The sequence below is a fragment of the Carassius auratus genome, chromosome 41, assembly GCF_003368295.1.
Source record: "Carassius auratus strain Wakin chromosome 41, ASM336829v1, whole genome shotgun sequence".
NCBI classification, from domain to species: Eukaryota; Metazoa; Chordata; class Actinopteri; order Cypriniformes; family Cyprinidae; genus Carassius; species Carassius auratus.
Genome location: NC_039283.1, coordinates 7489544 through 7515365, shown reverse-complemented (window position 1 = coordinate 7515365; position 25822 = coordinate 7489544). Strand labels below are relative to the sequence as shown.

At 38.3% G+C, this 25822-nt stretch overlaps 2 protein-coding genes and 1 pseudogene across 7 annotated transcripts; 1 reads left to right on the top strand and 2 right to left on the bottom strand.

Annotated features, from left to right (window-relative positions):
* Positions 1–39: 39 nt before the first annotated feature.
* LOC113060008 (COP9 signalosome complex subunit 7a-like) lies at positions 40–6924 on the top strand. 3 transcript variants are annotated; one of them, XM_026228767.1, is made up of 9 exons: positions 40–392; positions 1165–1287; positions 2283–2358; positions 2582–2670; positions 2915–3117; positions 3209–3314; positions 4811–4980; positions 6415–6450; positions 6598–6924. In XM_026228767.1, exons 2-8 carry the CDS (start codon positions 1165–1167, stop codon positions 6446–6448), a joined length of 801 nt encoding a protein of 266 aa, XP_026084552.1. In that variant the 5' UTR covers positions 40–392; the 3' UTR covers positions 6449–6450; positions 6598–6924. The 3 variants fall into 3 exon arrangements, with proteins under 3 accessions (XP_026084552.1, XP_026084551.1, XP_026084550.1); XM_026228766.1 differs by lacking the exon at positions 6415–6450 and having other exon boundaries at positions 47–392; positions 1119–1287; XM_026228765.1 differs by lacking the exon at positions 6415–6450 and having other exon boundaries at positions 51–392.
* Positions 6925–7858: 934 nt separating this feature from the next.
* LOC113060010 (PILR alpha-associated neural protein-like) lies at positions 7859–15330 on the bottom strand. 4 transcript variants are annotated; one of them, XM_026228771.1, is made up of 6 exons: positions 15077–15330; positions 14599–14649; positions 14019–14374; positions 13267–13345; positions 11096–11215; positions 7859–10019 (listed from the first exon to the last, which is right to left on the bottom strand). In XM_026228771.1, exons 2-6 carry the CDS (start codon positions 14607–14609, stop codon positions 9998–10000), a joined length of 588 nt encoding a protein of 195 aa, XP_026084556.1. In that variant the 5' UTR covers positions 14610–14649; positions 15077–15330; the 3' UTR covers positions 7859–9997. The 4 variants fall into 4 exon arrangements, with proteins under 4 accessions (XP_026084556.1, XP_026084558.1, XP_026084555.1 ...); XM_026228773.1 differs by having other exon boundaries at positions 14019–14290; positions 15077–15328; XM_026228770.1 differs by lacking the exon at positions 15077–15330 and having other exon boundaries at positions 7860–10019; positions 14599–15069.
* A 239-nt stretch (positions 15331–15569) lies between these two features.
* On the bottom strand, positions 15570–25760 carry LOC113060011 (vegetative incompatibility protein HET-E-1-like; annotated as a pseudogene).
* Positions 25761–25822: the final 62 nt, after the last annotated feature.

The following is a 25822-nucleotide window of genomic DNA, read 5'->3' as shown; positions in this document are numbered from 1 at the left end:
CAATCAAAGTTATGTCGGCTGGTTTATGAAGGTTTCAGGCACTTTTTAGCTGATCAGGCTTGGAAACCGGCTTATACTGGCTAAGACTAACAAACCATTTAGGTTGATTTAAGATTGGTACAAGGAGAATTCAATAGTAAGGTTTCTTGTTCAACAAGTTGATGTCATAATAACTGGCTTTGATTCATTGAGAAGACTTCCCAAGAAAATATAATTCTCACAGCCTCACGGTGGCGATGTGTATCCGCTCACGCTTACAATCGCTCTGTGGACACGCCCACCCTTCTACGTGTCCGCCAATCAGAGAGCACGTTTTCTTGCCGTATCACGCTTGCTAACGGAAGTAGCATTGGTCACAGCTGACACAAACAACCTCAGTCTTTATAAATAAGGTAAATATACCGCTTTTTCTGCACATTTCACTACGCGAAATGTGGTCGCACGTTAATATTTAACATTTGAGCGTACTTGGCAAAGTATGCAACGACGCGTGTCTACGTAAGACCTTAGTTTACTAACCTCAAGGCCTAGCTGCTGGTGTGTTGATGTAACGTTAACGTTACTTCACAAGGGTTGCTGAACTCTAAGCACGAGCTGACTGGTTTATTCTCTTAAACTTGTGTTTATTAGTATTAAACAACATAGAATGCTTTTAGACTCCATTTAACAAAGTAATGCACGGTTAGAATATGGATTCGTGTATCAAAATCTAGTAACTGTCGAGAAACACAGTTAACACTTCAGTTCACTTTAATAAAACAGCTTGTTTTCCGAAGTGTTATTATTTTACATGCACAACGTTACGTGTTCGTTATCATTTGTAGTCTCATAAATAATCTAATTGTGTCAAGTGCATGTAAATGCATGTCTTTATGCATCATGCATAACTTCTCCCTGTTAATGTAGTTATTGTTTACCATGAGCCACCTGTCATATTAAACTCTTGTATCAAATTGTCGTCGAAAGCATATTGCTGTGAATCAACAGCAATTTAACAAGCCCAATGAAGCATGTTTATTGTACACGAGTTACTGAGGCTTTCAAGTAACGTTACCGATTTAATAAAAACAACTTTTGCATTTGATGGGTCTGAACATAGTACTTTCTATTTCTGAAAGTTGTTCAGGGCCTCCTGGGTGGTTTAAACTCTTCCTCTTCGTTCAGATGGAGGTGGATCAACTGCTGTCTCTCTCAGGTCCAGCTTTGGCTCAGGCCATCAGCTCTGTGCTGGAAACCCCAGGCCTCTACGTTTTCTCAGACATACTAGAACTGCCCAACGTCCGTGAGGTGAGTTTTTGTGCTAAATTTGTGCTATTTCAGTTCAACTTGATGACTTTACATAAATTCTGTGTCAAATGTAATTGCTTTAGTTTTCAATGCATGCATGTCATATTCAAGTTTTCTTTCTTGATGTGCTTCGCCATGGTGTCTGAAACCATCCAAATTTTTGTAAATTAGATTAGGGTAGTATACTCTTGAATACACTTGAAAAGAGTATGCTACACTAATCTAATTTGAATGGCATATACAAAAAATAATAATAAAAATAATACAAAAACAAACACACACAGGGCATCTGATTAATTTAAGTTTGATAAATATAAGTTTTTTATGGTTTGAAATCTTTCATATTCAGTCTGAATAGTCAGGTTGCAATTCCAAGTCTTTGTTTCCCATTCAGAGCATTCCACATATTTGATGTCAGTATGCATTTAATGCAGTATGCATCATATACATTGGTTTTATATATATATTATACTTTACTTTAGTTTTCAGTGTCACATGATCCTATAGAAATCATGTGATTGAGCAGTTGTCCTGCTTCATTGTGGAAAGCAAGATCATTTTTTTATGATTCTTTCAAAAGAAAGTTCTAAAGAGCATCATTTATTTGAAATATAATTTATTATTCTAATATATACATCTTTACTGTCATTTTGTTCATTTTAAAGTGTCCCTGGCTGCTGAATAAAAGTAATCATTTCTTTCTTAAAAACACTTGCTGACTCAAACTTATGTTAACATAACACATTTGTTATATTATATATTACTGTATTGATATTTGCCAGGAGTGGTGTAATAAAACCAATTGGAAAGCCAACAGATGTCATCATCACTGCCTTACATGCACACTTCTCTGCCACATATGAGATCCCAGAGTACTCATGTACCACATCGTCATTCCTACAGAGCCCAGCTGAAGTGTTTACCTGCTGAACACAAGATACTTCCACACTTTGTCATATCAGTCATTGTCTGCACTTCACTGTCCCTCTCTCTAGCTGGAGACGGGTCCCCATGCTGCAGTCTACCAGCTTCTCAATCTTTTTGCGTATGGAACCTACTGCGACTATAAAGGTAACCATGACAACAAATGACCAGATATTGGCCCCCGAGGAGGCAGGTTCATTCCCTGCACTGCCTCTGAATGAGACCGTATACGCTGCCCTTTGCCTTGCTAAATACGTTAACTACTGTTCTTTTGCAGATTTTACCAGGGCTTTAATGTAATCAGTTGTTTTCCTCCTGGTTGTGTGGATGGTTATAATGTATGTTAATTAACTGTATGTTTGCCACTTAGAGAGGGCAGCCTCACTTCCTGAACTCACACCCGCTCAGAAGAACAAACTCCGTCACCTGTCAATCATCAGCCTGGCCTCCAATCTAAAGGTAGAGATTCATCCGTTCTCAACCGAGGGTTTATTAGCACTGTTTTGAATGAGTTCCCTTATGTTCAGCACACAGCTGTTCACAATATGGGCTGTTAGTGTTATTGACTGCATGATTGATGAAACCAACGTTCTCTTATCAAGCCTTTGTAATATTACTAGGACAAATTAGAAGTTTCAACTTACCCCAGGGCATAGCATAGTATTCAAGAAACAAAGCAAAAAACACCTCTTTCTCTGGATAGTGTCTGCCGTATTCATTACTGCTCCAGCAGTTAGAGCTGAAGAATGTGCGCGAGCTGGAAGACCTGCTGATCGAGGCTGTTTACAGTGACATTATCCATGGGAAGCTGGACCAGAGGAACCAGCAGGTCGAGGTAGATTGCAGCATAGGTCGAGACCTGGGCCCCAACGAATTACCCAACATTGCCAACACACTGCAGGAGTGGTAAGCGTGTATTTGTGTTTGTGTTTGTGTCTGTATGTTGCAGTGGACTCTGCTGGTGGTATGAAATATTCTGTCTGTTTGTGTCTCTCAGGTGTACAGGCTGTGAAGCAGTTCTGTGTGGCATTGAGGAGCAGGTGTCAAGAGCCAATCAGTACAGAGAAAACCAGCTCAAGGTCAAAGCTCAAGTGGAAACGGAGGTTTGTGTGTGAATCTTTATCCATCCTAAATGACATACAATATTAGATCATGTCAATGATAAAGATTTGGTTTCATGTAGTTTCAAATGACCCTAATATGTAAAAGTAAAAAGCAAATAAAGTCAATAAAAAGTAAGTGTATTTTTTTATATGTGAGTGTACACGTGTAATTATTATTTTTAAGGTTTCTAAATGGTTCTTGTTTGTTTATTTTTTAATACATTAATAAATATAAACATTAATAAATATAACATTACAATTATATTATTAAATATAAGTGCTACATTTATATTTAACAAATTCTACATTTATACATATACATACATTCTATATAAATAATGAAAATTATCCCAAACTACATTGAAAACTATAATATTCATTCTTTTGAAGCATGTTTCCCTTCATTATGATTTCAAAACGGTTGCATCACCCTGCCTTTTTTATTTATTTATTTTTTTACTTTAAGCCCCCAAGAATATCCAAATGAATGTCAATTCAGGAATCTAAAGCATGTTAATCATTGAAGAAGTGTAAGTCATTGTGCGTATGATTTGCGGACAAAAAATAAGCATCACTTGACCCACATATAAAGGCAGTTTTAGGTGTTTACCTGTTCGATGAGTAAAATTAAACATTTCTGTTATTAAAGGCTATGTTCAGAAAAGATAGTATGTGCTTAGTTTTTGATTGGACTGCCAAAAATGAAAAGACTTATGACATAGATATATTTTTATATTATTTTAATGTTCCTTAAGGTTAATATTTTTTTTTTGCACAAAAACTCACCCGTTAAGCAACTGAATGCCAGTTAGTTAATAGTTATAACTATGCTTTAATGTCTTGTTCTAGCAGCAGTCATATGCAAATATGTTTGCCTATATGATGTCACAAATCCCACAATATCCAAACAAGCTGTGTTTGAAGCTTGATTAAATAACTGCTTTGTTTGTAATGAGGATGATGTTTTAAGCTATAGAATTTTAAGGGTGTTTAAATGGTACAAAGACTTTTTAGATGTCAAAAGATCAAAGCAAATTTTATTTCTTATGTCATGACCATTTAAGACCTTTTACACAAAATTGAATAAATATGCAAAAAAAACAAACATTTATTGGTTATGATAGTATACAGCATACTGTTTAAAGTGTCCCATACTTTGAATTTGTGCTCTGCATTTAACCCATCCAAGTGCACGCACACACCCAGTAGTGAACACACACCTGGAGCGCCCGGGGAGCAGTTGGGGGTTCGGTGCCTTGCTCAAGGGTCTTACCTCAGTCGCGTTATTGAGGATGGAGGAAGTGCTGGATATACACTCCCCCCACCTACAATCCCTTCCGGACCTGAGACTCGAACCCGCGACCTTTGAGTTACAAGACTCTATCCATTAGGCCACAACTGCCCCCAAAATCTAGATGAGGGCTTGTCCGGGTTTTATTTCACTTTGACAACTGCAGGATTCAATGACAAGTTTTTTTTCTCACCTTTTTATTTAGGTATCAAACCTACAGAAAACCCTCAAGGCAAGTTCCGCTTCCCCCTCATCTGGCCCCGCCCCTGCTGGAGCAGCATCAAATCAGGATGCAGACCAGCCAGCTGAGCCAAGAGACCCCGCCTCCTCACAGGAAACACGGCAACCAGGAAAAAAGAGTTCAAAGGTCAAAGGGTAAGTGAACTGCATTTTAGGGTTTACTGCCTCAGAATCCCCTTCGGTTAGTGTTTATTACTTACTGTAATATCTAGAAAATATCACAGGGCTATATATAATATATATATATATATATATAAAGCCCTGCACAGTTTTTATTTTTTATTAAAACTACCAGCTTCACTACACATAAATCATACATCTCAGGGAGTAAATATATACTAATGGCATTTTTAAGCACATAGAATATGATTTATGAGTATTTGTGTGTGCTCTTTTGGTGAGCTTATGTACTGCTTCCTGCCTTTTAGTTAAATGTGATGTATAAGATAACACCCATAGGCTTATAGTCCTAATTAAACCCCAATGAGTTTAAAATAGTCTCTGTCCTGGTTTGGAAATCTCATGTCAGGATGTGCTCCGGAAAGAGACGGGGCTTTTGATCACCACTGCTTTTTCTTTGTCACCAAAGAATGTCAGTTAATTTATTCAAGGCTGATTAAGCACAGATTAATCTGAGTCCAAGGCTTTAAAAGTGTCTCAGTCATTAACATTTCATGGGTACTCCTTGTCCATATGGGAAGCTGCTGCTAATTTTCCAATAATAATTATCAGATTATTCAAATATGATTAGGAGAATACATTAAAGGCATGTCCTGGCTAAGATACGCATTAGGATCATTTGCTTTTGTGGCATAATGAAATTTAAAGTTGCACCTTTTTTAGGCATTCAAAATGAGTGTAAATAAGACCAGATAAAAAAAGGAATATCTCACTCAAAAATGAAAATTGCTGAAACCCCAGGCCATGAAAGATGTGTAGATGAGTTTGTTTTTTCACTGGAACGGATTTGGAGAAATTTAGCATTGCATCACTTGCTTGCCAATGGATCCTCTGCAGTGAATGGATGCCATCAGAATCAGAGTCAAAAAGCTGATAAAAGCATCACAATAAAGTGATCAGTATGACTCCAGTCCATCAGTTGACATTTTATGAAGTAAAAAGCTGCATGTTTGTAAGAAACAAATCCACCAATACGGCGTTTTAACTTTAAACTGTCATTTCTGGCAAATAAAATAAAAATACCAATTCATAGTCCATAATAACTCTTCCTCCAGTGAAAAAGTCCATTCCCTGTTGTCTTCTCACATCAAAATCCATAGACATTTGGTAGAACTGTTCTGGACCGTTTACGCTCGTAAAAGGTGCTTGATCTGTGCATATTTCTCTTCTGATTCAGATAAGATGACTTTTTCACTGGAGAATGCGATATTATGGATAGAGGACTTGAAGTTAAAAAATGTCTTAATGATTGATTTGTTTTTTACAAACAGATTTTTACGTTGCAAGACGTAATCATAATCATGGATAACTTGTGAATTATTGTGATGCCTTTATCAGCTGTTTTGTGAGCAAGTGATGTAATGCTAAATTTCTCCAAATCTGTTCCAGTGAAAAAAACTCATCTTCATCTTGGATGGCTTGAGGGTAAGTCAATTCTCTGCTAATTTTCATTTTTGGGTGAACTAACCCAACGGCATTAAATATGAACCATTAATAGCCACAAGGAAAATTACAAAGTATCATTACAATAGATCAATATTTCACCTGAACAATTCTTTCTGTATTTTTTAGGCTTCGTGGGAGCGGAAAGATTTGGTCAAAGTCTAATTGATCTTAAGCGCTGAACTCAATCTTCAGTAACCCACTCACAGTCAGATATATTGTGGACTGCTCGCTTGGATAGACAGAAAAACAAAACCTGACACTTCTCAAACACAAACCACCATCACAGTCTAAACACAACTTTAACACAATTTTGGGAGTGTGTTTATGTACATGTGTGCTGTAAATGTCATTTAATTTGACTCCTACTCCTTTTCCTTTGCGCGTTTGTTTGGTTCGTTATTAAACCTGGATGTAAATTGGTAAAGCCAATGAATAAATGATATCCATCTGTCACCCTGTCTAGTCTCTGGCTTTCACGTTTCCTTTCCTCTAATGTTAAGTGCTGCTAAATGTTTCGTCTCAATGGGGGCATGTCTGTTGAGAGGTCATGACATTAATTAGCCACACTTTAATGTCGGGGCCCTGAAATAACATCCTGGTTTCCTCTCAGCACATACACTCTTCCCTCCGCTGTGTTATGCAAAATGCCCTTTATCCAGCTATTAAGCTTGACTAAAGCAATGTTTCTCTCTCTGTCCTGCATAATGGTCTGTAATGGTAAGCGATTAACTTGTGGTAGCCACTCAGAAATGAGGAGAACAATAAAAAGCAGAGAGCAATGATCTACTTGTACATTAACCCCTGCCTTCGCTCTCTTTCCATCTGTAGAAATCCATCCACCTCAAAATCCATGATCCTTTTTACGCACACCCCCTCCTCTGTTTCTCTCTATAAATAGTGGTGTTAATTTCAGTCAGTGTGACTGCGCTTCAGTTTCTCGGTCTTTCAGCTCTGAGCAGATGGGAGCTGTGAACTTTTGCGGCTTACATGCAGCATGTGTGCGTGTGAAGTGTCTTCGTGTCCCGGTGTTTTGTTACTGTGCAATGGCTAATGAGTCCTCGCGGTGTCCCTTTGGCCTGGCTGTTTGGAGTGTGTGATTGTGTGACTCACTGTCATATAGACAGTCCTCTCAAACACCACACCAAAGAAACATGTTTTAAAACACCAGAGATGGCTTTTTATTGACTTCATAGAACACTGAATCACATTTTTAAGGCAGTGCTACATAAATGATGTGAAACCTCTGAACATATCTCACATGGTGTAGCTTCTTGTGCACGATGTGAAAAATTAAGAGAGAATTCTGCTGTGACCATAAACTATAATGGCACATTAGTTTCTTTTTTCCCCTCTCTGTTGTAATTTTTTTTTTCTTCACTTCACGAGTTACATGGTTATTTGAGAGGGGCTGATAATGATTTCCTTGGAAAATACAGCTTATAGCAGAATTTCTTCTGCTTTTAAGTGAATATGTAAAATTGATTGAAATATATGTTCTTGGTCATATTGTGAACAATTCATCATTTCAAAGAAAAATGTCTTTGACTTAAATGTAAATAAAATGTACAAACTTGCTTTTCCTCAAATTTCCTTTTACAAAGACCGACCACACAGTCTATAGAGTGGAAGTAAAAATCCCATTCCTATTCTGTTTTTAATGATAATTTATATAAACTATCTCAGAAAGACCTTCTGTGAGCTACAAGGTTGTTATCTTTTGAAGCGCTCAGCCTGCATTATTAAGATTTTCTTTTAATCATGTTCAACAGCTGAATTTTTTACCTATACTCTTTACATAGACGCTTCCAATAATCAGAGAATCGTGATAAGCAAATAGTGCCAAAAAAAATATTTTACCACCTGCACATTCCCATGAATCACTGCACATAATTGAAAAACATAATAGTCAGTCTTCCTACGCTCCTAAATGACTTGAATATTTGTATGATATGCATATTTTGCTGTGAATGTCAAATATATTGTTTCTATATCAACGTCTTTAAATCAATATTTTTATATTTCTACTTTATTATGAATTCAACCATGTAATTTGCAATGCATCATGGGAGTGTAGTTTGTTCCCTCAAAGTACAGTCTTGCACCTTTGTCAGATTTTTTTTACTTTTTTTGCTTCAAATGAATGTTTGCAATGCTGTGGTTCACCTTGTAGTTGCTTGATTTGGTTGATGGCTTATAACTATTAAAGACTTTATTTTAAATCCCTGTTGGAAAAAAGAATGGGAAAAATACATCCGAAACCAAGCCTGCTGATAACTGTTACAATGTATTGGATAATGCTAACCCCTGATTAGCCATTAACTATCCATGCACTGATTTTGCAAACTTGCATTCAATCTGACTCCATTCTAAAATAGAAAGCCAGTTTTTCACAATTGCCCTTTAGAATCTTTACTGTTGAATATCCCCTATCATTATCAAATTAGTCAAAATACACAAGTAAACACTGACTTCAGCACGTATTTAAAAATGTTTCTATCGTCTAAGAACCCAAACCCTGCTGAGAGTTGCAGTTCATAAATGAGAAACCCCAAGCTGCCTCACTAGCCATGGTTGTTAGCATTGTGATAGATCAAACAAACTTGTGTTTTCTTACATTGCTTATCAAACTAGATATGCCATGGCAGCGCCAAGCGTATTTTCAGTATGTCTTCACACATGTCCTTAACTGTGCTTTCCATAAACTCAACATGAAAACATCACAGATATCAACCACTGTGGTTAGTGCTAGCTCTCTGCTAACCAAAAAAAACACCCCGAGAAGAGCTACATGGCCATGATTTAGAAGTATAACGCTAAAATGCATAACACCACACTTTGAATAGAATTACGTAGGTTTCACAAACACCTCAAAAGATGTTTGACGAAAAACGTTCGTCAGATAATTAGTGTAAATTATAAGGTAACACTGCAGAGGTGTTTCCAGATACCTGTTTATATCAGCTGACGTCATTGCAGTCCACTGTTGCCATGGGACACGGAGCCATAAGAAACACTATAAACAAGTGATGTGAATTATATTTAACTCTTCAGAATAGCTGCAGTCATTCATTAAGCTCAAATAAATGCTACTCAAAGTGAGATAAAGGCAGCGGTGGGCAGCTGTAACTTTGTATGCATGAGATAGGCTACTACAAGTATGTGACGCCGGTTACTAAATGAATAACTACATACATCACAGCTTATTCCAGGATCAGAAGCGAATGGTTGTTTTTATGGTAGAGGACTTGGCATTCCCAGAGCCCTTCTGAAAGGCTGCGTTGACTAACAAGAATAATACTGTCGAGAATAAACAGCATTGGAAGAAAGAGTTACAGCCAGAAATGAAGAGCCACTGGACCACAAACTCACAGTCCCATCAGAGTGTCCAAACAGATGTTATTCATCCATATATCCACACGTGTCTATCTACAGGTTATGTACATTCGGATGGCTTGCCCATGTGTGCACACCAAAGTCTATGTCATGCCGGCGGGATTTGATTATCATACTCAGAAGAGTCAGCTCTTCAAAGATTGACCACTGGTATCCTGCAGCGTGGGGTAAAGAGATGGAGAAAGAGAAGGCAAATTAATAAGAGTCGCACTCTATTATCGAGAGTGATATTAATACTGAAATGCACAGAGCAGCAGGAAGTGGGTCTGATTTCATGGATGGCACGCTTTCTTTCACTCTGCGTTTCTCCTGTTGAAATATTCACAACAATTGAGAAAAACCTCCACAACCAAGCCTAACTGACTGTTTTGTATTGCAAGCCTTTACAACTGATCTAACAACACTAACATCCTAATTTACACACCATTTTCACAGAATCAGCCATACATACCGGGTATCTGCATTTTTACGTTTAAATAGATATTACATTCATTAATAGAACACATTTTCACTGCATGCACATTTTTAAAAGATTCGGCCCAATTTTGAAACAAAACAAAGATAAAAAAATATCATATTTTAGTCATTAAGTGATGAAGTCTAAACCACATCAACAGGTTCAACTGAAAGAACATTGATCACTCAAATACTTTATAAAAAATGAACAGGTACAATTTACATCACTAAATGAGTTAATGGAAAAAATTTAATATTGCTATTAATTTTATAAGAAATTAATTTTTGATTAAGTTCAAATAGTTTGGCCACTTACTGTACATTTTCCACTTACAGCTTTACACTGAATGTCATTTTTAATCTTAATATTTATTTTATGTTATGTCATAATAATTTAATCTTGATATTGTAATTGTATTTATGCAACAGTGTATGAATGCATAATGCAATAGTACATTTTAATAATTTTTCTTTCCTTAAATTAAAAACGTTCAATACTTCATACAACTTCTGTGCTATTTAGAATAGTTTCTGACTTTTACAAAAGGGTCCACAGACTTCCTGACATGATTTTAAAAATTCCGTAATTTAACATAGCCCCTAGGTGTGATTATTTATTTGTTAGGAACGTGTTTTTTTATTTATGTTGTTCCCTTTGACAGTGTCTGGTTTACCAGTCTTGTTATCTCTGACTGTTCCTCTTTCACACACACACACACACAGTGCTAAACCCAGTCTTGGCACCCTGTCCCACAGGCTTAGACACGCACGCTACCTCTCTCTGCCGGGGAAGGATGGAGTGCTGTGCAGTGTCTGCCTGCTGTCCTCCTGAGCCATGTGCCGAGGGATGGCAAGGGAGAGAGGCGGAGGGCGCTGGGAGAGACTGCGGTCGTAACTGAATGAAAGAGAGAGAGAGAGATTAGGACGTCAGTCAGTGAATGAATAGACACTGAAGAAGGTGAGAAAGAGGCATGAAAAGAGAGATTAAAGAGTATAACGGGAAAGAAGGCAAACACTTCAGAGGCACTGACGGGAAGTTCACTCACTGGCTTAATTTCATAGACCGCCTTCAGCAAGAAAAATAAACCCGCGGGGGAAATAAAGCGTGCGAAAGTGAGAGAGAGACACTGAAATTATCAGTTAAAATCATATATGTCATCCAGCAACCATGGGAAAGACAAAGTGTCACCGTGTGAGGTCCCATGTAATATTAATACCCCACATCGACACACACTTATCTTCAGTGACTCAGGAGCGAGTTCACTCCACCTCTGCTCTGATGGGATGATGGACTGGAGGTGGTTAAGTGAGCGCGAGGGTGTCTGTCAAGGCAAGTGTGTGAAATACAGAGATTAATTGCGTAGATGTAGCTTGTGTTTGCAATAAAACCGCCCTCGGCTCGCTCAGATAAGAGACGGCCTCACATTTACATAAACCTGTCGGGAATTCACGATGTCACGGTTTTAAGCCTCTCTATCGATCTAGCAAACACTGTCCGACGTTGCCTGCACTATTGCTTTACCGCAGCATAAAAAGCATGTGATTGGCTGAAGCAATCCGAATCTTATGAGAAAACAGTTATTCTACGAGTTGGCGATTTCGTATGAATTTGTGATTCGTAAAGAAACATTTCATTTTTAGAACGTGAGACTGAAGGCCCAGGCCTGAACTGGAGCCAAAAACTTGTCCACATTCATACGGTCTGCACTATGTAATTTTAGTCAACAGTTTTTGCTGATGTCTGCGCACATAGCCTAATGCCATGTGTGAGTAATTTTGGCGCTTGAAAATAACGATTTGAATGTCTATCCACACTAACAGTTAATAGAGTAACGTTACACTTTAAAAGTCTTGCGTGCTCAGCTGGGAATTGTGGAAAACGAAATACACCTGACCTGGGCCTAAAACCTAACTGCTTAGCTGGATAGTGTTTGCCAACACATGCGGTCGACTCATGCGCACTAGAAAGTTTCTAGAGTCCAGTGTCTGCGTTATTTCTCTCCAGAAGTTATTAGCAATAAAATGTCTTAAATTAGATTTTCGGTATCTCTTAACCCTCAAACACAAGCACTTGTCGACATGGCTCTTTTGTTGTTGTTCTATCTCTGGGGTTTCTTTCTTGACTGTGAAACAAAAACATTGAAGGCACATGTGCAAGCTGAGAGAGGTTAGAAAAATCTGGCTTCACATGTATAGTATGTGTTGTATATACTAGCTTATGTTGATGACATAGAATGTATGTACTAATTTTGATGACAAACTTTATGTCACAGTGCACAAAGCATATAGTGTACATGTAAAAGCCAAGTATAATTTGGGCCTAAGCTGATAGTATAAAAACATACAAATGAGACTGTACAAATTCATAGACATTAGCCACCTATTTTTCAGAAAAGTAAAATAGTTATGAATTGCCATGAGAGTGTGTGGGCTGATGGCACATTACGATGGATGTGAATTCAGCGAAGGGAACATTCTAGCACAAACTAAGGCTGGTAGTAATAAATCACACTCATAACCTGTCACCCCATGTTTATAGTTACTCTGAGGATGATATGGGCCGTTCCTTAGCTCTCTATATCATTTTAATGGTCATCTATGCGATCAAATGCTGCAGTCAGAGTAAGTATAAATGCATTCCTATGCCTGATGGCCCTCAGTGCTCTAGGCTACATTTCCAATTAAACCAACACAATAAAACACTGTAAGGTGTCCACACTGTTAGTGTCTGCAGAGTTAGAATATCCATAGCTGGCTTTTTTAACAGTTCTGTGGGGAACTCTTACTGAACAGCAGAACCCTCGATTGAAAGTTTGTGGAAATCTGTGGTGTGAACCCATTATGGCACACTGACTGTACAATGACTCACATAGACACACGGGAGCAAGCTGTCTCAGGCTATGTACGACAGAACCATACAGACAGAGAAGTGGATAAAAATCTCACCAGAGTTTAACAGAGATGATGACCGCAGAGAGAATCAGCAGAGATGAAATTGTCACCGTCACGTAAAACTGTGGGTCCACTGAAAAAAGTAAATTAGATTACTTATAAATTAGACACAGCAAGGGGACACTTTAAACAGATGTGATACTTTACATTGTAATGATAGGAAGAGGATTTGCTGAATTGCAATTCAAATACTTGTAAATTATACAGTGTTTACATATGGTCTCACACAATCTTCTATATTTGGTTATATCCTTAAGAAATAATACAATTAAAAATACATTCCTCAAACAGTAGAGTATATGATATTCAATATAATAAATATATTGAATGCAATGCATGTTGCTTTTGATAAAAGTGCCTGCCAAATGCATGATCTGTTTGCTGCCTCAATTCAAATGCAAGAACTGAACTGTCATTTAAACTCATTCACTAAATGCACAACCGTAAAAAAAGCAATTAAAGGAAACACAAAGATGTCGGAAAAGTGTGAAGACATTGAGCGAAAGCAACAAGGAACCATTACAGGAGAGAAGAGCAAGAGAAAAAGTTGGGGGCGAAAAGGGTGGGCAGAGTGTCATAATCAGGTAAAATTAAAATGATTGGATTGTTGCCTGCCTTCTGCTCATTGGGAGAGAAATCTAAGCTCTCCTCAAGCGCAGATTTTCTACTATGAGGAACCAGCATGAGCTCAGAGTCCTGTCAGCGATGCAGCTCTCAGATAAAGAACTAATTTCACGGACACCAACCTTCCTTGGTGTCCTGCTCTTCTGTCTCTATTTTGTCCCTGTCTCCTGTAGTTGGGTGTTGAGTTTGATTGGCAGGCATGCTCCGACGATGTGACCAGTCCTCGGGCGTAGTCTCCCTCAAACTTTCCGTCTCCAGACTGGACAGGAAGTGATGGGTTTCATCCTCCAGGGGCTGCGTGGGACCCCAGTCCACCGCCCAGAGCTGAGTGGTGCTGGCCTGCGCCGTGACTGGCATCTGCATTTCGCCCAACTCCTCCCACTTCCTGCGATCTCTGTCACCGGTGGCAGTGCAAAAAATTACAGTGACCAGCAGGAAGCTCCAAAGGGGAATGAATCCAGTGTGGGGAGAGATGGAGCTGGGGGAAGCAGAGACAAAGCAACGAAAAGACGGAAGGAGGGATTGAAAAGGAAAAGCTAGAGATTGGAAAAAACACAACTGAGAGGCGTGAATCGAGCACAGATGGAAAGAGACTTAAAGCAGAAGCTGATGCAACCCAACAGGCTGCAGGAAACCAACTGGTCAGATCTAAGAGCACAGTGCAACCAAAACAGTCTGTTAGGCACTCTCACTTTGCCTTACCATCGCTCCATCGCTTCAGCCTGTTCACTGACTCCTTGCCGCTCCGATCATCTCATAAATAAGAATGACATAAAGAGAAGAATGAGAAGAGAAACAGAGCTGAAAGGGGGGAGGTTCAGTCTTGACACTGACTAAAAGACCATAAACAGATGGCTTTAGTGGAGAAATACCCTGCTGGCTCTGAGACAACACAAATAAAACACACACACACACACATGCATACACCCTTATCCAGATCAAAATGGATCACACTCATCAAAAACCAAACCAAAAGCTCCACAGGAAAACACACATGCAAACACACCTGTGGATGCTTGCGTGCGTTAAGCCTCTTTCCGAGCCGTCAAACAAAACTCAACATCTGTATCCAGATTTACACCACCCTCTAACTTCCATGCAACACTCACAAATACACCTACACACACTTGGAAACATGCAGATTCAAACTCTCAAGACAGATATCTGCTCGCATGCCTACCTCATGCCACCGAAGAAGAGACTGGGAGAGACGTAGAGCGCCTGGAAGTGGGGGAAAGCATTGGTTGCCGTAGCGACAGAGACATGTAGAAATTGTGCAAGTGAGAAATAGAGTGCAGAAGAGGGAGGTAGAGAGATAGAAACAGAGAGAGAGAGAGCCAGGGGAGGGAGGGAGGAAAAGAGGATTGGAGGAAAGATTGAAATACTAATTATGCATCTTAACTGGTTCAAATTAAATAGGCAGCAAGAAGAAAATAAATGAATTTTGACAGCAAAAATAGCCAGATGGAATAAAAGAAGCAGCTTATTAATATTCTGAAGACCAGTTTAAGTAAATAAAAAGTATTCAAGGGCGACAAATGAAAAGAGGCAGCGGCAGGAAAATCGATATACATTAATGTAGCGTTGGACAGGAGCCCTATGATGAACAACGCTATAGATATTTATAGACAAAAGTGCCAGCGATGATAAATAATCTCACACGTACACAGACATAACATGGCAGGTTTTATTGGATCAACGTTTACATAAAAACAGTCTGTTGTTTCTCTCCTCCTTCTGTTTCTTCCCTTCTGCAAGTCAGTCAATCTGTTCCACTTCAGTCCCCTCATGTGATTTCTTGCACTCCATCGTCGCCCCTTGACATTGCCTTCACTTTCTCTTCCTTTAACCCTCCTTCAGCCTCCTTTCCCTCGCTCTAATTTTTCATTTACCCCTCCTCTCGCTCACTGAAGAACACAACGCAGCCATGAAGAACTTGTGGGTTCCTCTGTTTCAGATGCATCCTGGGGTATGGAGACTTCATCATCGTCCACTGGAGGGAAAAAAGATATTTTCGTTAAGGCCATCAAAGTGAATTAAATGTTTTATAGCATTGCTTTTTAAACTCATTTATTAAAAAAAAATGCAAAAATAAGTCCATAAAGTGTGTAAAAAAATTATTGAATTAATGCAGCTTTTTTTGACTGGAATAAAAACTTCCATTTATTAAAATATATAAAATATTTAAAATGTTAAAATATTGAGAAAAAAAAAATCATATTTGTTTTACAAATAGGTTAATGCATCCATCTTTGGCTCTTTCTCTCTTACCCTCACTTTATTCATCATCGGAGTCTGTGTCGGATTCAAGAAGACAATCTTCCAGTCGGCTGTCTCGTCTCACTGTGACATCGCCTCTAGAGGAAAAACAACAGAAGACCGTCAGTGTAGGGCAGTTGGGTCACACTGTTTACGAGGACAGAGGATGTTTAACTCAGCCTGAAGCAAAAAGCAAAGCTGCTCTGCTGACAACCACGCGCTGTCAAGGGGTTTGGAATGACTTCTTTATACAAACTGCTTTTGAAGTAGCAAGTACATCATTAAGAGTTAGGCAAAGGCAGATCAACTTAAAAATCTTCATATCTGGCTTAAGATGACACATTAGCTACATTTCAATGAAAAGGTCTATAGTGTAGCGAAACATGAATCTGCTCACACAGAAGTCACTTTTAAACCAGAGAGCTTTCTGTTAGGTCAACCCAGCAAAATTCGGTTTGGGGATGGGGGAATGTTTCCCCCTTGGTCTGCAACAGTTCCGCCACCCTAAGGACGGTGCTGACTATACCTTTAGTTGTTCAGAAGTTACTCCTGGTGACCCAAAACAGAACCAAAATTGTTTTACTGTTCTGCTGACAAAACCTGCTTAAACCAGCATAATCTGGTTTTAGTTGGTTAAATCTGATCTCCCATCTCTACACCATGGTGATTAGCTGATTTTGCTTGGCGACCAGATTAAAAGTGGCCAAAACCACTCCAGAAACCAGCTAACAGACAAGCCTAACTAGGCTGGGAGACCAGCAAAGACCGGCAAACCAGGTTAGTCTGGATTAAGACATTTTTGCCAGAAGTGTGTACAATTGTAAACACAGATGTCCTTGAAATGAAACATCAACATTGACATCAAATGTTTGCATCTGCCTAATCTGTATAGGTTCCAAGTGACATATTAAGTGCCAAAATATTGAATGCAAGTATTTGGTTTTGGATTTCCCATTGGACATTGAGTGGTGACCCAACACAGTATCGAAAATGTTTATTGCTCTGCTGTAAAACCCAATTAAACCAGTCTGGTCTTTGATTATTAATCTGGTCTCCCAGCCTGGCTAAAATGGTGTTATAACTAAATTGAGCAACTGACTGGTCTTCCAGATTGCCCAGCTGGAAAATTCCCAGAATTACTGTAAAACCAGTAAACGGATCAGCCTGACAAGGCTGGGAGACCAGCTAGGACCAGAAACCAACAGCAATGTAAACAAAAAATGTCCTTGAAAATAAACATTGATAGTAATATTGCCATGTTGACATCTGCCTAATTTGGACAGCTTCCAAGTGACAGATTAAGCTCCAAAATACAGGATGCAAAGTCTTTGACATCAACAACAAATAATGTGGGAAGCCTTTCTCTCTTTCTCTTTTTTTCTGGCAAATCTAAATATGCAAAATTATATGGCTAGTTGCATTTGATTATTTGCATTGAGCACTATTTTCCCTAAAACCCACCAGCTGAGACTCTAGACTACATTTTATCCACAAAGTGATCATCAGTTTGGCATCCAACACTCAATGTGAGCTACGGTTCGCATCGTCAGTTGAACTGTGCCCGAAGCATTCCTACAGACTTCTCATTGATAAGCATCCCAAAGTTACTATATTCCAGCCAGCATCTCATTACTGATGTACATATTGATATACTGATTAAATGAAACATTGAGCAGAGTGTCTTTTATTAGTAACTACTTGTCAGCAAATGTCTACAAATTGATATATATATACAGTAATACATTATATGAAGTAGGTGTTGATGGTATAAGTAATGGGCAGAAGGGTACATTTATTAGAAGAAGTAGGTTTGGGATAAACGAAAGGACTGCTGTATCTGAGAAAACCTACCTCTTTTTTAAACTTCCAGGAAGCTGCTCCCAAACAATGAGGTCACGACCCCTGTGACCAACCATAGTCCCCGTTTGCTGTTAGCCATGCAGCAAAACAAAGAATCCTGGGAAGATGTGAAGAGGTGAGCGAAACCAGGTATTTGCACTGGGGAAGAGAGAACACTTAAAGAGAGTGAGAGAAAGACAAAAAGAAAGGGGGAGTGATTATACAGCTCGCAGTTTTGCACATCAAGAGGTGATAAAATAAAATTAAGGTTAAATTCACTAACAGTACATAGTGCTCTCTCCATTAGTGATGTCAAAACAAGAGCCAATCAAAAGGCCGGGTATTTGATTGACACAATCTGTGACACCAGCAGTGCTGCTGTGATTGGTTGGTCTGGTCATCATGCCTGCACATGATTGGAGAGAGCAAGCATGATCATTAGCGGCATCATAATAACATTCATCCACTGAAACACAAATAAACCATAAACAAAAAGTAATTAAACTCACATAATCCGTCTATTTATAGACTCCATTCTTACTCTGTCAGTAGCTGCTGACTTTGTGGTGGGTTTATGCCATTTAAACCAATGTTTTTTTGTCTGTAAGAAGCTCATTAATTCTTTGAGCGCTCCAGCTACGATTTGTTTGATGAACTGGGGTCATTATGAATCTCAGCACTCTTGATTAGAGTGTCACATCATGTTGTGTGCTCCAACCAGTAACTCTGATTTATCTGATGTAATTGTTTACAGGTTGTTTTTTTCCCTTGAGATAATGGCCTTTAGCACAAATATCCTGTGAGAAAACGGGATTAAAATGAGAAAGTGGCAGATGTTTTTTACGTTTTCCTCTGGCCTGGGGTGAACAACCCCCTCTCTGAGCCACTGGGACTTTAACACAGATTATATTAGCAGCTCTGAGCGAACAGATTCAGTCAAGATGTATTCCATTAATAAATCTGTTAAATAGCCTTGAGTCAAAGAACAAATGACGGTCCAGTGGGGGTTGTAAAATATTTATTGCTACAGAATCCTGCATATCCATGAGAAGTGCTTTATAAAATAAGATGTTGACTAAATATTGGTGTTGATGGCAGATCATAGGATTAGGTTGATTTAACATGTTTATTTGGTGTGATTAAGTTAAAAAAAGTAACGCGGCCCATTCATCTGCACACTTTTATGTACTGTAGTCTTTGAAATATCTTTTTCTATTTTTCCTAATTTGAGGGCTACTTTTATCAAATATTGATATATGAGATTAACAGTGATTTATTTGATTGTAAATTTAAGTAAACATATTTATATACATAAATTAATTTATACATATATGTATTACTTTTGTAATATGTATTACAAAACTTTTATTCCGTAAGGACGCATTAAATTGATCAAAAGTGACAGTAAAGTGTTCGACATTGTTGCAAAAAAATATATTTCAGATAAATGCTGTTATTTTGAATTAATTAATGAATTAATCAAAGAATCTTGAAAAATAAAAAGCCTATTAGAATGATTTATGAAGGATTGTGTGACACTGAAGACTAAAAATTCAGCTTTGTTCATTTATTCAGAGGAATAAATTGCATTTTAAAATATATTAAAATAGTAAATAGTAGTTTTAAATAAATTTCACAATATTGCTGTTTTTTTAATCAAATAAATCAAATAAATCAAAAAATGAACGAATCTCAAAAACTACACACACACCCACACACACACACACACACACACACACACACACACACACACACACACATATATATATATATATATATATATATATATATATATATATATATATATATATCATAAATTCTATTGACTAATTAAAATAATAAATATAATTCTAATTTATATTAATATTAATCTTAGATTAGAATAAATTCAATATATTACCCGTTGTCCAATTTAGGATTCGTATGCTGGCCTTTCTACACGAGAGGAACACGCGGTCACCGCGGGGGCTCAGAATCAGCCTCTCGTCACCCCCACTACACCCTGTGACTTCTGGCCCCCAGATGTGCAACCTGTGGAGGGGCTCCGGCCCTTCATCGGACACCTCCCACACACACACACATCCCTCTGCAGAGCCGCTGAACAGCAGAGGACCCTGGGACTTTGGAGAGAACGAAGGGTAAATGCCACTGTGTTTCCATGACAACTCGTGCCAACTAACAGTATTAAATATGGAAAGAGAGTCACCGCTGTTTGATGCTACAGTATTCGGTTTCTTATCTCAGCCTATTTCTTTATCTCAGTTGCTATGATTTATTTACTTCTATTCAGTATCTATTGATTATTTTTATATTATATCGCTCTGCACAGTTTGATTTCATAGTATCCATTAATCACTAAGAAGACAGAAACAGCAGGAGAAAAATGTTTAAATGTTGGCATTTAATTGCTTGTAGATCTCTGTGAACTTTAGACTGTGTTTAAAGATCGCAGAGGAGAAAAACTGTTCTCAAGGGATTCAGCTTTGAGCGGAGGCACAACCTTTCTCTTTTTTTTCGTGAAACGTGCTGCTCTCTAAAGGGCAGCCTCAGAAAGTTCTAGATGCCAGCGCAGTTCTGTTGCCATGGCACTCGCCCACCTGTAGTGTGGTGACTGCGTCCAGGTGTGCGTTCACTGACTGACAGTTCTCCTGCGAGCGCCAGCTCCAAACCTGCAGCTTCCCAGCGTCTAGTGTAACATCAAGAACACTGTGCCTCAGACACACCTGATATATCAAGACTGATGCAAGACATGGTCAACTCAACCTCACTCTCTCTCACACACACACACAGATAACTACCTGAACCAGTAACAATGAAGCCTTCTCCTTCAGGAATGAAGCACAGGCTTGAGACTGCATTTAATGTGTAGATGGATTTGACGCACTGACCTGCAGGAATAACATGATCAACATATGTTGCAAACCCCAAACACACTTGAGTTTAATTCACCCTCATCCGCAGAGGACGGGAAAAAAGATGTGGTGTCCAAAAAAAGAGCGAGTAGGACCCTCTCGACCTGTTATATAATGACTGATTCCTGAGATTCAGATAATGGCTGTTCAGAACAACAGCACATCTACTGTACACTCTCCATCCTTTCCTATTGCAGTTTTAATAATAGTTTAAAACGGACATTTGTAATTTGACGACACATTTCTAATGCTACATTACATTTTAAGCAGGATTTGGCAATATTCCAAATTGGCATCCTTTTGATTCGTGAGTGTGAATTTCAATCTCCTCGCTCTCACATCACAGGATGTTGATTCGGAATGAGAGAATAATAATGCCATATAAGGGCATTCAGCACAGTCACATAAATGAATAATTAAATTAGTTTAGTTTAGCCACAACACATAAATAATTACATCATTAATTTGGACTAAATATGCCTTTTTATTTTCTTATATGTAGAACAGATTCATCATTGTACATCAAACACCACACCTAGTTTCATGAAAGTAAAATGTTCACTTCAGAATTTGTATATAACAAATATGTAATAGACTCAGTTATAACAACACAGTAATAACGAACATGATTATATTACAATTTCATAGTCCTGTTAAACAAATTCTGTACTAGTCTGTGAAATGGCAGTTCTAGACCATAAAAAGGGGCAAATATTTGTAAAAGTTTAGGGTGGGTATGATTTTTTAAAAATGTTTTTGAAAGAAGTATATTTTGCTCACCAAGGCTGCATTTATTTGATCAAAAATACCGTAAAAACATTAATATTGTGAAATATGATTGCTAATTAAAATAACTGTTTTCCATTTTTTATATATTTTAGAGTTTTTATTATTTTTAAATATGCTTATTTGGTGCTCAAGAAAGAATTAGTATTATCAATGTAAAAAAACGGTTTTGCTATGATCTATTACATCAGATCAGAATTAATTTCAATGTTAATTAAGTCAAACTGTTTTGTATTTGCCTTCCTCCTTATATTCAAATTAGTATTCAACAGTTTCTTCCTAATAATTGAAAGTACATTCATAATTCTAAAGCTGCACAACCCTTGTTTGAAAATGACTGCTAAGGCCACACGTGTGTGTGTGTGTGTGTGTGTGTGAGTGAGTGTGTGTGTGTGTGTGTGAGAGAGAGAGAGAGAGAGAGAGAGAGAGAGAGAGAGAGAGACTCATCCGAGCTCAAAGCCCAAATTCTCACACAACAGTCTGTGGAACCACTTAGAACAAATCTTTCCCTGTCAGCCAAGTCGAATGCACGTGCTGTGGAAAAACAGATTAAGAGAATGAGAAAGAGTAGGACTGAGAATGAGAAAAAATTGTGACTGTAGGACACAAGAAAAGGGAGAACGAAGGACAAGAGATATGAAGAACAAAACTGTCAAAACAGCAAGACATGGAATAATGGAGAGCAAAAGGGACAGATGGGAAGGAAGGCATAAGTAGCTGGAACAAAAGAGGTGGGAGAAAAGAGAGAGAGCAAAAAAGATGAGTGAACAATCACGGCTACATCTGTATCAGCCGGCTGGCCCCGTCAACAGGATCAATTATTCTTTACTTTCCCGGGCTTGAGAGAGTGTGAGTCTGTGTGTGTGTGTGTGTGTGTGTGTACCCAATCTCCTGCAGTACTCTGGAGGTGGTGCACTGAGACAGGTGACTCCACCGCTGTGACCTCCTAAATTGCACTGCTCCGTTGCCGTGGGAACATGCCACACTTTAACTGTTGTATCTCGACTTAAATCGGCAGAAACAGTAGGTGAAAAGCAGAGAATAGAGAGAGGCATTAATGGATACGTCAGCAATTTCACAGTCATAAACTGTTTTTGTTTGTTTTTTTCTCCATCATCGGTTCAGGTACCTGCCAGAAATGACAAGATTGTCGACAGCAACCACACAAGTGGTGATGTCACTATGACCCTCCTGAGACCTGAGAGGAAACTTGGCCTTTTCCCAAGTTTGTTTGCGAGATTTGAACTCAGCATCTGCGATGTATGAAGACAAACAAACAGTTTCATATAAACTGAGGTCATTTTGTTTCCTCTCCCGTAAATGCTGATAAACTAACCATCTGTTATATCATCGCATGAGACAGCCATAAGGCAGAACTTCCTGTGAAAGACAAGCAGGCTTGTAATCAACATCTGTGCGAGTAACTGTAATAGTGTGTGTGATTAGTGCACTAATTTGACCTTCTTGTTCTTCTACACTGGAGCTGACGGGGAAATGCGTTTCTCCTCTGCCATCTGTCTGGCTTCCATCACTTCTTTCATTCTATCGTCTCTCCTCTCGCGCAATCTTCAGCGCAGGAGGACGGGCAACATGTTGCTCTGTGACCTTCTCGCTATCATGAAAACTAAACATCAAGAAGCACAAAAATATCATGGTCAGTCAATTACTCTCACGCCTGTCCATAGGTATTTAAGTATTTGCTATTGAATGTTCAAATCCGGAGTTTTGTGTGTGTCGCGCGCACGTGTGTGTGTGTGTGTGTGTGTGAGTGAGAGAGAGAGAGACAGGGTCACACAGTGGAGTCAGCTGTCTTAATCGTCCATGACTCGTGAACTGCAAACACAAACAAGCTTCATCAGTGTGTTCGACAATGCCACTCTGTTCCTTTCTCGGGCTTGAACTGATGGTAAAACTAAGGACATTATTAACTATCTTTACATTTATTTTGAAATATGAAACTCATGATTATGGAAAGGCGTTACATTTCCGACGGGTGCTTAATGTGTTCGGCCAATCACAATGCACTGGTTCAGTTGGCCAATCACAGCAGACTGTGCATGTCAGAAGGAGGGACTTTGTATGTGTTTGAAAGAGGCGGGGCATATAGGACATAAAATAATGTACAGTATTTGAAAAATAATGTGTTTTTTGAACATTAAAGCACGTCAACATATTCTGTTACACAAAATAATGATCTTTAAAATAGCGTCATATGACCCCTTTATTAACCAAATGCTGCTTGTCTTTATATACCTTAGTTGTAACAAGTACATTATTAAATAACAATGTGCCTGACAGAAAGCCCGGATGTGGAAGTTCAAGAACAGAGTTTTTAAAGAAATATGATGAATCAACACTGCCCAGACCCCAGAGAGCAGAGGACTAGAGTTTAATCTCACATGCCCCGATCATCTCGCTCTCTCCTTCCCCACCTAGTCACTCATTCTTACACTTGTCTTTTCATTTTATCCTCCTCCTTTCCCACAATCCCTTGAGTTTGCTGGGGGCCAGAATGCTGCAGCAGAATCTCAGCCAATCTGGAGCGAAGCTCCGCCTTCTTTGAGACCCACAAAGAGTCAAAGATGTGTGATATTAATAAAAGAACTAAACTAATTTAGGGTTTATCTGATTACATGAGTTATTCATCTGTGCTGAACATATTTGCTCTCTATTTGAGATTCAATGTGCAAAAATTCTGCTCTGTTCTAAGTGCAGTAGGAACAAATATTTCACCTTAGTAAATAAGAGGAGGATAATTCTGTACCTTTATTTTTTCCTAGGACTTAAGGGAAATTTGATCTCCAAGTTTTCAATTTGTTCTTCTTTTGGAGTTTCCTCACCTTCCCCATCTGACCTCAGTATAAACACAAACTCACTGACACAAACACAAACTACGTTCATTCAAACTGCAAGTTTTCTGGTTTATATGAACTGAATCCACGGTTGATACAGTAGACCAGACTTAACGGATTTCTTGTAGCTCTACTCCAGACTACACTCGCGGTTGCATAAACAGACGTGAACGCAAACCTCGTCAGCGAGTGTAAGAAGTGACATCATCTAAAGGAAACCCGTGTGTGAATCTCTCTGGCGACATCGCGTGGGTTTAGTTTAGGAGAACGCTTTTCGTTTGTTCTCTGTTATTTGCATGCTCCTAGAGTAGACATTATAAATATAAAAGACATTTATCATCTCTGAGAAGCGACAGCAACACGTGTAAATAAGAGCTTTAAACAAAAATAGCCTATATATATATATATATATATATATATATATATATAATTTTTTTTTTTTTAATTGAACTTAAAATATAGTAATGATTCAGTCAGTTACATTTCACAGTGTAATACAAATAGAAATACCACAGTAACTAACGTGTCAGATAGCATTCATCATTAAACTACAATCAGTAATATTAAAAACAAAATACGCAAATGGACGGAAAAGGAGATTTAAATTAAAAGCGTAATTTAATACATTATAGATGTCTATGGTACTGTCTTTACGGTAACTGAGAATTAGACATTATGAAATATAAATTCTCTTTCGACATTTGCATGACAATTTTCATGGCATTTTATTAGATTTTCAAACGTGATATTTCCATGGCTGTTAAAACCTTGTATATTTCACTTTCACATTTAATAGAGACAGGTGGAAAAAGCCAGGTCTGAGTGAAGTCGCAAGCCTGAAACCGTGCAAAGAGGCTGTTTAAACATTGTTGTGTAGCATATCTATCATTACATTTGAAAAAATGCCGTTGTAGTGAATATCGAAACCTTCGAAACCTTTCAATATTTCTAAAATTACATATAGACTAGAATATTGGAGGAAAGGTTATGATCTTGAAATGAAAACGAAACGAAAAATCTGGACCTTGGGGCAGTGAGAAGTTTTTCTTAACCATATTTAATTTCGCTATCAATAAATTTAAGATCTAAATCTTTGTTTTCATAAGATAAAATAAGTTATTTTATTTTAAGAGTTTAACGTGCTAAAACATCTCGGTTACGTATGTAACCTTGGTTCCCTGAATAGGGAACGAGATGCTGCGGTGACGTCACCACGTATGGGAACACCTCCGGTGTGACGAATGTCTGAAGCCCTATACCATCCCGCCAATCCTATTG